At 37.1% G+C, this 17,697-nt stretch overlaps 1 protein-coding gene across 1 annotated transcript in view; it reads right to left on the bottom strand.

Annotated features, from left to right (window-relative positions):
- Positions 1-17,697, bottom strand: part of PTPRK (protein tyrosine phosphatase receptor type K) — a 391,871-nt gene that overhangs the window by 67,396 nt on the left and 306,778 nt on the right. The window contains exons 9-13 of the mRNA XM_085217336.1: positions 13,363-13,472; positions 12,063-12,264; positions 9,835-9,940; positions 4,183-4,456; positions 1,007-1,043 (exon numbers count right to left, since the gene is read on the bottom strand). Of these exons, the coding sequence (XP_085073462.1) occupies positions 1,007-1,043; positions 4,183-4,456; positions 9,835-9,940; positions 12,063-12,264; positions 13,363-13,472 (729 nt within the window). The remainder of the gene's footprint in view (positions 1-1,006; positions 1,044-4,182; positions 4,457-9,834; positions 9,941-12,062; positions 12,265-13,362; positions 13,473-17,697) is intronic.

Here is a 17,697-nt window from a genome sequence, read left to right as displayed (position 1 = left end):
AACAAATTTTTGAGAAGTACATTTTAATTTTCAGTTTCTCAGAAAAACACTTTGTTGCAACCAACTCATTAGAGCCGTAAGCTTTTAACTGGAACAAGTATTAAATTGAAAGAAGCAATAGAAAAGATGGTGCTGACGTGCAACAGCAGTACTTTAAATGCCTGCCTGCTTATATTTAAATTTGCTTTTACAGTGCTTATCAATATGCAATTAGAAAGAGAGTGTAAGCATTGCTGGGCCTTTGCAGAGTAGTGCACTTCAGCATTTGTTAGGTCCTTTCTTATTCATGCTACTAGAGTCTTTCAAACAACTCTCATGTTGTTTCAATCAAGCAACCACAATGAATAGCTACATAAATACAGTCAAAGCAAAAGACAACAATAAGCAGAACGACTAAGATCTTGTTTGAAGATGAAACTGTATTTTTGAGTGAGTAGTATGTGATTAACCTGCTGTATGTGAGGTCAATACGATTTATTCTAAGAGCTGTGCAGTCAGTTCAAGCCTTGGCCCACATTTGTTATTATGCATACAAGCTTTCCTCAAATCAGCCTCCCCTAAGCCTATCTAACGCTGTGATTTACTTATGAAAATTAACAACTGTGTCCTTCATTTAAATGAAGGAAAAAATCTCCATTGCCACTGGCTGGAAATAATTGTTAGCATAATGGATGGTTTAACTAAGTGTTCTTACTAGTCTTCAGCCTACCTATCTGCTGCCTGCAATGCTCCAGCTGCCTAAAAGTAGATCTTGAAAACCACAGATGGAAGGAGAAAAAAGGAAAAAAAAAAAAAAAAAAAGGTGCCCTGAATTTGTTTAACTTCTGAGTATTGCTAGAACAGCACCCTCTTGATGCAATACCAAATAAAAAGCAGTAGCCTATTACGTTTTAGGAAAAGCAAGTGTTTCAAAATACAGGAATGGTAGTGACTTTGGTTCCATCATTTAACAAAAACTCCACATTTCATTAAAAAGCTATTTTGCTTGGGGGGACAAACCTCTTACCTTTGGTAGCTATTCGAACACACTGAGTTTTGGTTTCCTGTTGAGAAGGGAAAATTAAAGAAAGAAGTCAGAGCAGGTTTCTTTTTCATGCCTTCCCCATTCCATAAATTAGTCCTAGACCTGCCGATCATCTGAGGACACTGAATCAGGAAGCTCGGGGCATTGGTCTCAGCAAGGGAGAAGGCTGAGTCATTTTGCCTTTACAGAAGGAGTAAGATGGATAAAACCTGCCTAGGCACTAAACTGCACTGTCCATGATAATGATGGGGAGAGAAGATGTAGCAAAATTACAAATTATTCAAATAAAATTAAAATCACATCATGAGAATCCAGTGGAAAAAAGGGGAGAATTGTTGGTCATAATTATTTCATGGCAATAAATGAAATACAGCAATATGGTACATTTGTTCAGCACTGTGCCCAAACTAAATTCTCTTGCTGCATGCAGGCATGCTCAGAGACACCTGAAGCATACTGTCATATCCTCTCCTTCCTGCTTCTGAGGGTGGAATTAGCAGGGAGGCAGCCCATGTATCTGTTCACCTATGACATACTTGAACTAAAACCTATATATTCTGTCCAGAAAAGACAGTGATTTGACAGGGATATGCAAGGATAATTTTTATGTAGTTTATTACTTTTTTTCCTTCAGAAATTTGGTCAGCAACTGAAACAATTAAACATGACTTAGGTAAGCACGCTCCAGACAACTTGAAAAAATAAGAGTCATCCATAAAGGTGTTTTCTGATCCTTTTGCAAAATGTGTAGCAATTTTAACGGCAAACACACTGAAATAGCGTAAGGTTGAGTGACAGGATGCAGCTGTTGCTATATCATCCTAAATGATATTATTATACAATTAGAAAATATCTTAATGTCAGCTTCATTTTATGACATATGCTCCATGTAGGCCTGCCACCAACAGCACTGCCTCCTCAGTGGATCCCCTGGGCTCTTTCTCCTCCTGAAGATCCAAGAGTCACTTTTGGAAACAGTATGTAAAGGATGAGCCAAGTCATGAGGTGAGGGTGCTCCACAAAAACAACTTTTCAATCTAACTGAAAGCTCCATGAAGGCTGTCAACCAATTTTGCCTAACTAGTACTGTTCCCAGTGACTGGATTTACTGGTATACCCCTGTTCAAAACATCTAATAACATCACAGTGTAACCCTCATCCCACTCCCACAGTTTATTTCAGAGCACACTATACTTTCTGTTGACTCTTTTGGTGATCCTCCTGGTTTACAGTAAAACATCTGTTTAAATATTCTATAGCCAGAGGTTGTATTTCAACCACTAGATCTGCGTCCAGGCAGAATGTAGTGCAACCCCAGCTTCTAAAACATCCCTTCAAATCTCTCTAGAAACAGAAATCTGATCCTAAGTCTTAAATCACACCAGAGAAAACCATTTTAGTATTAAACCCTCTCACAAACTGAAGTTTGAGGTTCAAGTAAAATGTAATTTGTTTTTTCCTTATCTTCTACTGTCTGTCAAATTGTAAACATAAAAACAAAGTCTTATTTATATATTTAATATTTTTTGTTCCTTCTTGCAGTTATTTCTTGGGGAAATTAAATGAATTTCCTCATTATTTAGTCTGCTGGAAGCCAACAACAAAGGGAATTACACATAGAAAGTAAGGGACATAGTAACTAGCCATTGCTTTTTATTTTGCATTGTTTGCTTCCTAGAGTTTTACAGATGAAAATCAGACAGAACTTCCATCAGAAAAAGTTTTCAGTTTTCAAACAGCTCTAGTAAATAGTTTCTGCTTTTTCCTCATCCTGACTTGATGCAAGTGGTTTTTATAACAGAAAAGAAAAGCAAGATTGTCTTCAAAAGGCACCAAGGCAAAGCCCCTTTGCTAACGATGGTTTGTTTGATCACAGCACAGACCCCAAAAGAAGGGCACACATGGCTCCTGCTTCCTTCCTGGTCCTGGTGAGAACCAGCTGCTGTCAATCTTGCTATCAGGCAGCTCCTTCCTGGGCTGCCTGGATACTTCTTGTGGAGAGTCTTACAGCAATGTCCTCCAGTTTTCTAAACTAAAGACTGAAAATCTAAATTTTTAATTATTTGAAGTTTCTGTGCCTACCACCTTTACCCTTACTTTCCTTTGCAAGAGAAAAACAATTCAGGAGTAAGAGCATGGGGCCTGCAGAGCCATGGTGATCCTCCCACCTGGAGTGCACTGTGATGTTTAACTTCCTGCCGCTTTTTTCTCTTTCATATGCACAGAGCCAGCCACAGTGCTCAGCAACAGGGCTAAAAAGGAAGCACTGGGGAGGTAATGAAGGTGAGCGACAGCCACACTTTGAATGCTGCACAGCAGTTGAGCAATCCTGAAGCAGACTTTGGTATAAAGGCTCTCAGAAACACACCATGGGTATGGAGTTACTTTTGCTCAAGCCAATTTTTTTACTTTTTGAGGTTCGGGTGAGACTCTCCATAAGTTTACAACTCTTCATCAGCTTGCTGAGCAGCCTGATTCTGTTTATCCTGCAGTAATAAGAGTTGCAGTTGGGAGAGTTGGGGAAAAAACAGGGAATGCCATTTACCAAGAAGACAGAGAAAAAGCGCTCATAATACTACACTTAGACAATAACTGTTTATAGTATATAAATTTATAGTATATCATATATACTATATACTAGTATATACATATATACAGTATATATATACTAGTATATACATATACTATATACTAGTATGTACATTATAAATAAAATATATATTACATATTACTAATATGCATATCAGTAATATTGCTGCTTATATTGTTATATCTACTATATTATATAAAGTACATAAATATATAGCATACAATACATACTATATACTATTAGTATATCATTATGTTACATATACAATATATATTACTAATATACAAATCAGTAATATAGTTATTTTATTATATTATACTAATATGTTATAATTGGTATAAATATTAATTTTAATAATAACTTATATTACTAATATGAGAGCTATAAAACTTTCAACTAGTAACATTTACCATGACACAAGGATGGCATGAAATGTGAATAGCAAGCTACCATACTGTCATAGCATGGAAACGAAGGGTGCTACTTCCAACAAGCCCAGCCTGGACAGCTCTCATAGTCACAGGGGCACATCTTTGTCTTCCAGGAGCAAGGTGTGGTTGGCACTCACCTTCTCAACGCTGCTCATGGCCTGGAAATAGATGTTGTAGCCTTTCCGAGGAGCCAGTGGTGGATTCCAGAAACCCTGGTAGGTCCTGTTGTCACCCACAGTGAAAGGGGCAGGCTCCGGCAGGTTTCCAGGGGGCAGCTCAGCAGCAAAGTAATATGGTGATCCCCCACTGAGAGCCGTCTGGTAGGTGATGGGGATTTGGTAGCATTCCATGGCACCTGTCTCTCGCTTCGTTCGGTGCGGGTGCAGCTCCTCAACAACGATCTGGTAGGCACTAGAGAAACAGAGGAAAAATGTACCTTTAAAGTCACCTGCTATGGCCAAGTGTCTAGTCTAGTAAAAATGTTTACCTGACTGCTTTGCATGAACTTCTTTGCATGAAAAGTGGAAAAAAAGAACAGGAAAAAAAAAGGAAAAAAGACAGTGGATGCATGGATACAGAGAAGACATAAAGATACAAAGATTAGATAGCAAAGCTGTCTAATTCAGACACTGAAAAGAAGCAGCGTCTATCCTTCCAGGAACAACAACAATACAAGTATATCTACACCATTCCCTAACAATGATTTTTTTTCCTTTTGAATAAACACAGGAATTAATCTGACTTTAAACTAGATTAAACTCTTCGTCTGATAATCAGAAACATCTGAAGTTAGCATTTTCCTTTGCAATGATATTAGAGAAAGCTCAGCTTCAAGGCCCAACATAATGACTGCCTCCAGGCTGTTCTTGAAACACCAATTTGCAGTTGTCATATCATTAGAGACAGAATGTGCTGACAGGCTTCTCCACCTCTTGACCTTGCTGTGGCTTCTATCTTGGCTCAGAGCTATGCAGATCTAAAGTACAAGTGACATGCCATAATGCAGGCACAGATGGACAGAAATCTGTCCATTCCACCAAGATAGACTGCCTCATTCCTCTACAGTTGTCAATGATAAAATGTTAGAAACTGCTGAAGCAGATGGCATTCGGCCTATTAAATCACCATCCCAGCCCCCCAGTACCTGTCTTGAAATGGTCTGTGAGTTGGTCACTTTTCAAAAATCACCTTCTCAAAATAGAACAGGTAATGATAATTCTTCTCTCTCCTTCAGGGGAACTACCTAACTGCAGTATGCTACCAACTCATTATCATCTCTCCTTGCTCTGCAGAAGCAGAGCTTGGTACAGAAGTTGTGTACTGAGAACAGGAAGCAATTCTTCAGTTTATAAGAAAGAAAAAACCCAGCTGTTTGTATTCTAAGAACTGTATGAATAAGTATATATGTATGTATGCAATACATATATATATATACACACAGTTAAACTCTCATCTACATGTAGATACATGAGAGGATACATGAAAGACCTCCTTCTTACAAACACTCACCTCATTATCAAGGTTAATAAAATAAATATGTCTAAGAGCACAGATGAGACCTGAAGCATCTCAACTAAATGAATATAATTTTCTGTTTTGGTAAAGATTTCAAAACAGAAAAACTGAAATCAAGGGGAGTTCTGGAAACTTCACTGCATTGCTGCAGGAACTCCAAAAGGCAAAGACAAAGGCAAGACAATCCTCATTTTTTCAGAACTTATGGGGCAACATTAAATTATTTTGTCAATTTTCTCTGCTACCAGTGCCCAGAAAACCTAATAACTGTAGTGGCAGAGATGAAGTGTGATACTGGAGAATGGAATAAATGAGAGAGAAAAAATAAGAAACTAGTCCAAAAAGCTATCCTCTTTGGAAAGAATTTCTGGCAGTATTTTCCTGCAACATTGTAGGCTAACAAGACACAGAGGAATATAACCATTTACCTCTGGGCCCTTGGTGATGCCATCTGTTAAAACCCATTTACTAACACTCTGATGGTTCCAAAGCAACATTCTATGTATGATATGTTACTCTGCATACTCATAACAGAAAGGACACTCCACTGTAAGATGCAAAGAAAAAAGCCAGAGCTAAGTTTGCATAATGAAAAGTGAAGTGCGTGCTGGCTGCAAAGACCTAAGGGATCAAGGTTTAAATGACAGTTCAAAGGTAACTCAGTTTGCTTATCCATGGTTTTTTTTTTTTTTTTTTTTTAACATATATTACTAGACCTAAATAGGTGAGGAGCCCCCCAGCTGACATTTTGCATGAAGAGATTATTTTTCAGATCAAAAACCTTTTTCTTTATTGAAGAAAATCTGTACAGTCCCTCTCAACCAACGTGATAAAGGACAAATTAAGATGCCCCTCCCAGCAGAACTTTCTTTTTACCCCTCCCCAAAAACCTCGGCTCAAATAGGTATTGCAGTGGTAAACGTGTTTTTTGTATTTCATAGGCATTAGTATCAGCTAGAAAATTCTTTCTGTGCACCTAGTGGAGACAGAGCATCCTTTGCTCAGACAGGTGCCAGACTGAACAACAGCCCAAGTTACAACCTTGATTGACAGCTATGTTTTAGCTGTTTCCTGTAGAGGCACACTTGCTCAATTTTGTTGCGTAATGAAAACAACCTAATTCTGCATATGGAGGTATTGGGAACATGTTCCCAAATCACAGAAAATCTCATCATTAAAAAGTTGTCTACACTGATTCTGATCTATGCTTTCTCTAAACCTCATTTGAAGCAGGATTTGAAAGAAGGATGTACAGGAGATTGTTTTGCTGATGGTCAGTCAGAATGATCCTTTAGAAAAACTACAGTGGTAAATCATGTCTTTAAATGAATTACTGAAGCACCATTGATGCTACTGACTGGGATCTAATCCACCAGACTGATGGCAAAACATCAGTATTCTTTACAGAGTCCAAAAAGTCCTGTCTACTTTTGGATTTCTAGTATGCAATTTGATTTAAAACTTCAGAAGATCATAAAACAAGCTAGAATAGATTAAATGATAACACTTGAAGAGGAAGATATGATTAGAGTCACATTTACAATTGTGATGACTATCGCATGTAGTGTCTTAAAGAAATGACTGACTGCCACCTGGAAATTTCAGTTGGGTTAAGGAACATCTGTTTCGTGGGGGCTGTGCTGATAGAGAAGCAGAAGTACAACAAAACATGACTATAGTATAATTCATTTTGTAAAAGTGTACTGGACTGTAAGCTTTTCTTTCTCTATAATTTTATTCATTCATGCATTTATTATTATTATTTAACATGGGCCTACTGCTATTAAATAAATTGATCGTTTGACAGCCTGCAGCTCCAGGGATTAGAGAGCTGGGTGCAAACAAAACCTTTAAAAAAAACCAGCCGTATTCTTCAGTGTCAGGCTGAACAGCAGCATTAGAGTCCCTGCTCTACTCAATCACAGCTTCAGGCATGCTGATGCATTTTTGCCATCTACCTGGTAACACTCATTATGATAGCAAGATGGGCTTATAGTAGAAAAGCAACTGCAGTGTGGATGGAATGAAGCTTCAAAATCTTTAGTGAAATCAGTTCTGAATTTGCGTACTACATTTCGGTCTCCTTTTAAGAAGCTGCTGAAAAAAACTGATTGCAATATACAGGGAAGGAACAATGTCTTATGCATTTTCCTGGAGAACATTCCTCAGAACAAAGAATAAAACACCTATTTTAAGAATAAAGCTCAGCTTCCTTGTTACAATGGAGGATTTATTTTGTGTATTTCCTGATATTAGAAATTCAATGTAATTTCCTAGGTATTCAAAATCAATTAAAGTTGAGAGGGAAGATGGGAGACTGGAAGAAAGATGCACTCTTTTTTTGAGAATATACTCAAATAATAGTTACTAATACTTTATTCAGCCATCCCTGTCAAACTTTTGATTAACTTTTAATACACAGATCCTTTGCATCCCCCTCATAGGCCAGAATGACAACCTCATGCCATGGGACTGAGGATGCTGTAAGGTAAATTGACAGAATAAGTCAGAAGCGTTGTGGTGCAGGTTTCCTTGGCAGTGACTTACTTTCCTGTAAGTACAGTACAGAGAGGCAGAGCACTCTGAGTGCATATAATCCTCTAGCCACATCCCATCATGTTACCAGGTTATGAAAGAAAATCCCAAAGAGAGAGCCCTGGGATGAGATACTGATCTTCTTGAGTGTAAGCAATGGGACTAAATGTGGGAGCCCCCTGCTGTGCGCACAAATATGCTGCAGAACAGTCTGTGTAGAAAAGATGGGCATCACCACAATCAGTGGATCCCAGTCATGCTGTTAGATATGCTCTGGGCAAAACTACTCATTGGTTCCTCTAGGATCCAGGTGCAAGGCTGGAAAGATTTGGTACTGCATAAAGAGAGGTATCATGTTTTTAAAGAGGGACAGCTTTGCACATGGCCAGCAGCAAGAAACCAGGGAGGTTTTAAAAAGTACATATAGAGAGTTTAAGCACTTGTGTATCTTGGGAGTGTTTTCAGATCTCAGGTCTGGTTTCCACTGCATCAACTTGAAACAAACCCTGCCTTAGCAACTAAGTCCTGTACACCTTAACATTCTCCACTTTGCACAAAAATCCTAGGTTTGCTCCAGGGGATTTTTCAGAAACTCCAGATGTATAAGGTTACAATTTTATTGACATCAATATCTCCTTCAGAGGAAACTAATTTGGATGATCTTCTATGACACAAATAAATAATTGAATTATATTGATCATAAGGATGACTGTGTGATAAGGATATAAAAATGCTTGTAGACATGTGACTGACCCACACAATATCCAAGTAAAACAAACATTCATCTTAATAGAAACAGATTCATAGGGCTCAGGCACATTGCTGGATACCAGTTGAACCACAGTAATTGACAATGCAACACAGAACAAAATGCATTAGCCCATATTTTTTCAAATGTCACAAGGGTAAGAGCATGAAAAGGTTTTGATGCTCAGTAGCTAATTAACCCCCAATTACTCAGCTCTGTCCCTGAATCTTCCTGATGCAGTTGTATCAGTAAAACACAAATGGAATCAAATAATACCACAAAAATTTTGCACTAACAAGTAAAAGAAAAAAGTGGGATGTGGACTAATCTTTGCAAACAGAATTAAATTATCTCTCAGTAGAGAGCAGAAAAGGAAAGACCCCTGAAGTTAACGTAAATGACATATTTTAATATGATTATGGGACACGCCAAATAAAATTTAATAGCTTGCTACATGATTTCTACTACGAAGCACTCTGAGGGAAAAAAAAAAGGTCAAATAGTTTGTATTCATCAGTATTTTTCTCCCATTTCCTCTGAGCTTTCAATTTTCCAATCATACATATGTGCTACAGAACTGATGATTTGAAGCACTGGAGAGGAAGTGTTATTTTCAAATCCATTTTCTGACAAACACCTTTCAACCTCATATTTCGCAGACACCGAGAGGAAGTAAAATGAATGATAATGGATAAGAGGTAGTCCTGAGGACCCTAAATCAAACAAGATGGACAGCTGGATGATTAAGGTCATGAATATCTTTTGGGACAAAAAAAAAATATCTCTCATTAATTATAGGTCTATTGGCAAGCTCAATTTCACTAAGAAAAACAACAGTAACATCAAATGAATATCACTTAGAAATGAATAGCTTTATCAGCTTCAAAACAGCATATAATCAGGTAAAGATCAGCTAAAGAACCTCTTCTTGATTTCTTTAGTTTTTACGTTTTTTTTGCATGTGTTTTTTGTTGCTTTTTTTTTTTTTTACCTGATAGGAGCACCTTTGGCCTGTGCTGGTCTCAAGAGCACAGTTATTGTAGTAGCAGTTTCATTGAGAGACGCATCAACTCCTTCATAGTCCGGTAAAGTGGGAGCTGATTAATGTTGAGTGGGAGGGAAAACAATAAGAAACAAATCAGCGAAAAGATTTTAAGTTTTTATGACATTGTGGCTGTTCACAGTACAATAAAAAAGCATGATATTCATCAGCTATATGACCCTTTTTTAATTATTTGAGTCAAGCACTACTTTTTATTAGAGCAACAACTGATAATCCTGCTCCCCATCAAGTCTCCCTCTCTCAAGTGAGGGAGGATTTGACTGCTAAGAAACCCCAAGAACACAAAATCTATTCTCCCTCTTTCTTTCAAACAAGTATACTCGCAATCTTGAAGACCTACATCTACCACCTCTGTTCCTTCTCCAACAATTTAGTCATCCAGTTCAGCTATGCTACTTTGGTCTGCCATCACAAACCTGTCATAGCACTGACTAATTATACTGGTGTTCACAACAACTCTAGTGTAAGGAAAGACACAGGATCTTCTGTGTTTCAGAAAAAAATACATATCTGTTAGATAGTAAACTCTAACAACTTGAAAACTATCTTCATATTTGTGTGTTTTTTTTTATCTCTTTTTTTTTTAGCATGTAAGCTTACCTTTATAAAATTTTTAATGATGCCTTTGTGTTTCAAAATTAATTGTCACAAAAAGGTGTTTTCTAGCAGGATGTCAATCATTTAAATCACAATAATTTTGATTAAATTTAATTAATAATTTTAAGATAATACATCAATAGATGGAAGAGCAAAGACAGACTAAAAGCTATACTTCATTAGTCTCAGATCCTAAATGCACATTAAAAATTTATTTCAGAAAATATTATTGTTTCAAAGAAATCATGATTGTTGAAGGCTCATCCAGGAATTACTCTTTATACCATATTCAGTAGGTGTAAACAACTCTGAAATTCAGATAAAAGGGTGTGACAGTTTACTTCTAAGCTTTTCTAGTATTAAACAAGTATTTTCCAAGTATTAACTAACACATATCCATACTGTGTCCAATTAGTTGTGGTTCAGTGGATTCTGGACAAAATTCTCAATATTTTGAATGGAAAGAAGATAAATCTGAAGAAGTCTGAATACATCATAGCCCTAAATTACTCAGGCGTTTTGAGATGCTTCTTAAAATAGCAAAATGGCTGGGACACAGGCATGCTTGCAAGATATTATACTGTTATAACTTTTTTTTCCCTAATTTTCACAATTAGAGGAGAAGTATGTACTTGCCACATGTCCATCATCTCTGAATGTTTATGACCTGGAATTTGTTGTAAAGTAACACAAATACTTCAAAGAATCAGAGTAAAACATCAGACTGCAAAACAACCTCGTAGGCTAGATGAACAGAACATAGCATTTGTTTTTGTCTGTTTTGCTTTTGGAAGGGGCTGGAGAATGATGAATGCTAGTACTTATGTTCTGGGATGGAATTCAACAAATTGTTGAAGTTAACTACAAATACAGCATTTAACTTACTTCAGATTTCAAGAAGTTCTACCCTGAATTTTCTCACATTTCAATTCACGTGCATGTTTTAAGAAACTGGGTGAGAAGAGTTGGTGAATAGTTTTCCAAAGAAATGGTACATGCCTTTCAATACATTATTAACACACCTTTACAGAAAGATTTAAGTTTCATTTTGGCAGATAATAACGGAAATAGCTTGCTTTGTGCTGCTTACATTTTTAAATGACTGACTTTTTTGTAACCTGCTAAGCTGTGAAGTTATCATACCTTAAAATCAACAGTCTCTATGGATATAGCATTGACTCATTTTCTGCTTGACAACTGCATAAGCTATCTTATGTTTTGAGAAAATTATATTAAAATTTAAGGAAATCAAAATATTAAAGCATTCAATTTGACACTGCTTTTATTCTAGAGTTTTCAGTGCATTATTAAGATGAATAGAGTCATTCTTAGCACATTGCAGTAAGTGAAAAAAAGGCACAAACTAAAAGCAGAACTATTGAAGCTGGCAGAAGAAATGCACACGTAGTGTTAACTTCCCCAGTTCTGTTAGTCATATGTTGGTAAATATGGCACTTCAAGTCCCAGAAAAAAAAAAACAAAACTTTAAAAAACAGTGAACACTGCCCACTCTTACCCCACTCCATTTTTCATTTTTTTTTTTTTTTTTTTTTTTTTACCTGAAATGTTGGTTGTTACATTGATTGTGGTTGCTGGCCCAAACCCCTTGACAGTGCTTGCACGTAAAAAGAACTGGTAAGTAGTCCCAGGATGTAAATGTGAAAAGACGTGGTGTGTGCTGTTCCACAGTTTTGACACAGTTTGTGGAGGTCCTGCCACTGGAACTGCAGGATCAAACGACCGTATACTGCTGTAGCTCACCTGGAAAAAAAAGATTATTTCCAAAATTTTGTTACGGTTTCAGCACAAGGGGATTAAGTTAGCTTGGATGGAAATGAAACAAAAATCATATATTCAACTAACTACTCACTACTCAGTTTTCTCAGAGATACCATGTGTACTTGATGTGTGTTACTGTCCAGTCTGCTTCATTTGAAAGGGCATATGTATGTGCTTCATTTCTCACCATTGCAATGTCTGTCTCTCTATATAGAGGTGATAAAGCCTCGATTTCTTGGAAATGGGTGAACATTTGCCTGTCTATGAGAAAAAGTGAACGAGCTCTTTGTTTTTCTTTGCTTGTCTGTGCAGCTTTACTTTACTTAGTAAACTGTCTTTATCTCAACCTATGCTTTTTCTCACTTTTACCTTTACAATTTTCTCTTCCATTCCCATCGGGAAGAGTGAGTGAGAGGTTGGGTGGTGCTTGGCTGCCTACCAGTATCAAACCACAACACTTATTCAAGGGGGGTCTGTTTGGCTTTTTAGTTTCTCTGCCTTCTAAAAATCATTGCTACACAAAATTGTAGCTTTTGTTCCTTAAAAAGGCTGATGGAGAGGATGGCAATCTTTTCCCATATCAGTTCATTTTTAGAAAAGCTACCTGCCAGTCTTCTGCAGAAGTCACCAGAAGGCTGATGTATTAAACACATTCTAAATTGAATATATATGCAGGTTTCTCTGAGGGATGATATCCAAAGATCTCACAGAGTTAAAAAAGGTGCTTCCAAATTTAATAATCTTCTTACCTTTCAAGTAACCTTCTCTTCCAACAAATAAAATTTCACAGGTTATGTTTATCATGGCCTTGGAAGGACGAATAGTAACGATACAAGATTTTTAAAATTAGCACTTGCCATGTGGTTTGTAACACTGTTACATTCACTTGCTGAAGATATTAGACAGGGCTACTCAGGCAACAATGCATACACCACAATTATAAATTTTGAGCATCTATTCCAGTATTCTTTAAGTGAAGGCAGTGTCTAATTGAACAGTCCGCCTTCAGAGAAGAAGCAACCACCACCAGCCACCTCTCCTAGTCCTATCCTGTATGCTTGTCAGCTGTTTGATGATTACCTCATACTGAGTGATGATGCCATTTGGGTCCACAGGTTCCTTCCAGTTGAGGAAGATCTTATCTTCGAAAGGAGTTCCTTTCACTGACTTGGCAGGTATAGGTCCTGGAACTACAAACAAAATAAAACTTAAATTCAGGAGACAGACAAATTAAAGAGATGGCAGAACATCCTATTAAAATTGAAAGTCAGCACAGGTCTATTTTTATTAGCATTCATTCACATGCAAAAGATAGTGCTAGAGAGTATGAAAAGCACTTCAAAGCATATTTTGTCATTCACAATGAAGACAGAGCATGAAGTTGAAATGTTATCCCCACATACGGTTTTCAAAACTTAATGCAAAGTCAAATTCTCTTGTAATATAGCCAGGGGAAGTGGTTCAGGTTAGATTATTACTTCAGGTGTTCAGGGAACTCTGTAATATGCATATCATAGGACAAGGACTACATGGTTTTAAAATCCTTTTAAAAAGAAAAAATCAAAGGAAAGAAAGCCTATATATACAGCATGTTTCAAATGAGAGAAATGCTTACAAAATAATTTTCAGTCACCCCTTCTTATGATTTGTTGTCTTAAAGGGGAGCTGGGCATAAGAAAACAGCAGTTCAGCTGCCACTGCTTTCAACAGCTACAGCGCTCCCACTGCAGAAAGATCAAAACCGCTTACTTCAAATCTGTCAAATAAAAGATATTTTCAAAGCTTTGAACTGAACCGCACTAAGATGACCCTACTTTCTTATTTTAAATGGAACCAATATCCTTGCTGTAATAAAAAGTCTGAAGTGTCATCTCAGGCCTCTTTGCCTGAGTGATTCGCAGTGCCCGGTAATCCTATCAATGCCAGGTGGGAGTGCTTAGTTATCTCCCCTTCCAGCTCACAGAATATTTTTGCTCATACACATGGTTCCTTTTTAACCACAGCAGCTCACCTATGTTTGCAGGCATACATGCTGAAGGAATAAGGATAAGACTACCTGAAGAAACCCTAAAACCAAAGAAACACCCTCCTCCCTCAAAAAAAAAAGCCAAATTGTCAAAATCTTCAGTCTCTCAAGCTGTCAATATGTTGACATATACTCCCTCTCCCCCCTCCTCCTCAATTAGCTTGTCTTTTTCGGTCAAACATCCACTGAGCCCAGTGCATGACATTTCCTGAGCATTAATTTTCAAAGCATATTCACATTTTACAAAGAGTAAAAATAAATTAATAATCACTGGATCAAAGGAGGTGCAGGGCACTATGCTAGCAGTACCATGGTGTGTGTGGTGTGCCCCAGTAACATGTTTCATTTCAGTCTGCAAGGAAGTTGTAAATGATAATCTGACCCTTGGTACAAGCAACATCGTTTAGTACATTAATAATAAATTCATGGAGTCAGAGGAGCTAGCAGTAAACAGAGGAGAGCTTCACAGAAACTGTTTACCCATCTGTCAAGCTAAGACTTGGGAGAAGTTAACTAAAATCACACACTGCTGTTTTGCTTCAGTGTACTGATATGGACTGGGGACTGGATAAAGGCTGATATGCCATGACAGCCCCTTTGCGTTGTTTGTGGCATTCACAGATTTGCTGTAGGCAATGCTTTGTTTTGCACAGGAATGCTTCACTTTTTTTTGTCTCTACATCTGAAATGAGGTATGAATATACTCTGTTTTTTCCTAGATGTGCATGTGTATCTGTATGCACACGTCTGTGTTTAAGACAGACCATACAAATGCACCAGGACATACACACAAAATACGAAATTTGACAATAAAGCATATTAAAGCATATGACATTAAAAAATACAGACATAATTGCTCAAAACCCTGTAAAATACCTTTTTCTGTGATGCTTTTAAAGAATATGCTTCACATTTAATTGAATCTGGGTACAAAGCTCCAAGTTTCAGGCTTGCATAAAGACTCCTACATTTCTGCCAAGTGGGAGAAACCTCTGAGCTCTTTTCATTGTATGGCCCTATTTTTCTCTTCTATGCTATAAAATTATTTGCTTGTGGCAGCAGCAGTGTTAAACTGACAGGAATATCATCATCCCAGTTATTTTTATGCTTCTCTTCCTACTGGCAAGAGAAGGCCAGGAGAACAGAAGCTAGGATAGTGATGAGCAGCTTGCTGAGAATCCCAGTAAAAACAAGGTCAGAAAGCAGAGAAAGTATCTAGAGAAAGAGAGCAATAATTCCCATGTACCTCAGCCATCCCATAAATTCACCAAAAATGAAGATTGTGAACAACTTCAATTATTTGAGAGCTCAGCTAGAGTTAAAGCAAAGAAAGAAATATATGTTGAAATGGTTAGAAAAAGGAAGAGAAAGCTTTAGTTTGAAGGACACATTTTGGTGGGTTTGAAGCATCTTCTTCCCTTCCATTTTTTCAATTAAACCACTGTAACAACATATTATTTGCATAGGTTTACCAAAGGAAAGTGAGGAAGGTGTGAAGCAGAAGTATTTGCTTAAAAAACGCGCTGTGAGCAAGCACACATATTCCATTCATCTCATTAGTCAAAATAATATCTAATCTTCCATGTTTGTATTTTCATGTCTTTGTCCTCAGGCTAGTACTAGTTACACACAAAAATTAAAAAAAAAAAAAAAAAAGAAAAAAAATGGGAGAAAGTCATAAAAAAAAGCCCCAACACCACAAACAAAAACTTGCCCTCAACAACAAAAAACCAACAGCAATATGACCAGACGATAACACTACAGTGAAGACCCAAACTGCACTCTTCCATTTGGGTAGCCATTACTATCTATTCCCTCCAACTTCCAAAAGGATTGCAAAGGTGTTAAGAAACACTTCAAGGTTTGCCTTTTGAAAAGCAGTATTCAGAGCCTCCCACTCTTTTATACAATCTTTAAGAAGTACGCAAGTGAAAAACATTCAGATAAACATCATCTTTCTGCTGGCAGCATCTTTCAGAAGCCACCACACAAGGAGCCCAAAAGATAGACTCCCTATGGGTATGTGTGTGCATCTCTAGAAGTCCCATAGCTCACTTTTGGGCATCGTGGCTACCTTGTCAGCCCCCTTTTCCTTTCTAAGTGAGCTCTTCTTCTTGTCTTTATAGATAGCCTACCGTAAATCAAATCATCCATGACTACTACAAGTGTATATTTAAGAGAAGTACATTACTTAAGATTCCATGTCAATGGCCAAGTATCTGAATAATTCAAATAGTGTATGTAGCTATCAAAGAAGTTGTGCTCTAACATTTTAGCCTCTGCACCCTCTCTTTAAAAAGATTCTGGTCCCATTGATTTTCTTTCCATTTGCTGACTTTGTGAAGTGTGAACCCACCATCTCTGAGTGACAACAGCAAACATTCTTATATACATTATTCTAGGTCAAGCTTCCACCAGGTTCAGACTTACGCTTAGCAGAGGAAAATAAATTATTTAGGAGGGTTGTGAACTATATGGTTTACAGAAAAACTTTTTACAATAAGGATGGTGAGGCACTGGAACAGGTTGTCCAGAGAGATGGTGGAATGTCCATGGAAACATTCAAGGCCAGGCTGGATGGAACACTGAGCATCCACCCTGATCTAGCTGTGCATGTCCCTGTTCATTTCAGGGGAGTTGGACTAAATGACATTAAGGGTCCCTTCCAACTCAGACAATTCTGTGATTCTGTGACTCTAAAAGATTATGATCTTAAGCAAAAAAACAAACAAAAAAATCCTCACAAAACAAAACCTCAAACTGTTTTTCTATTAAAAAAAAAGGTATACAAATGTAAAAAACATGAAAAAAACAAACAAACAAAAAGGAACATAAAACTAATTTAAGTTTTAGCAATGTTTGTATAGGGGAAATGTTACAAGTTCATCTTTCAGGATTTAGATGCATTTCCAGAGCCCTATTACGAAACTACGTATTTGTATAGTGAATAGCTGATAAATTTTTGTTCTACAAAAGTAATGTGGTGGACTTCTGTAAAAACTATGCAGAACATAATTACAAGCTATCAATCTGACATAAAACCAATTCATTTTTGAGTAATATATTTGCATTAAACTATGTCACAGACACAAATAAATTTTTATTCACAAATAGTGTCACTTAAACCTTGTTGTACACTAACTTAACAGGAAATTTATAATACTTTATTTCTGGGAGAACAATGTACAAACTGACACCAGCCTCTATAAAATTGAATTTATATTGCTTCTGTTTTCCCGCTACATAATAAAAAAGTGCATGTAAACAGAGCATTTTTATTACCATGCTCTATGAAAGTCATGCAGAGTATTATTATGCAATACAGTAAAAGCTGTGTGTAGATATATGCACAGGTATAGGAAAAATTCCTTTGTAATAAAGGGTTTACT

The sequence above is a fragment of the Meleagris gallopavo genome, chromosome 2 (genome assembly GCF_905368555.1).
Source record: "Meleagris gallopavo chromosome 2, MGAL_WU_HG_1.1, whole genome shotgun sequence".
In the NCBI taxonomy this organism is placed as follows: domain Eukaryota; kingdom Metazoa; phylum Chordata; class Aves; order Galliformes; family Phasianidae; genus Meleagris; species Meleagris gallopavo.
Note: the sequence above shows the minus strand (reverse complement) of the source record. Positions and strands in the feature narration are given on the sequence as shown.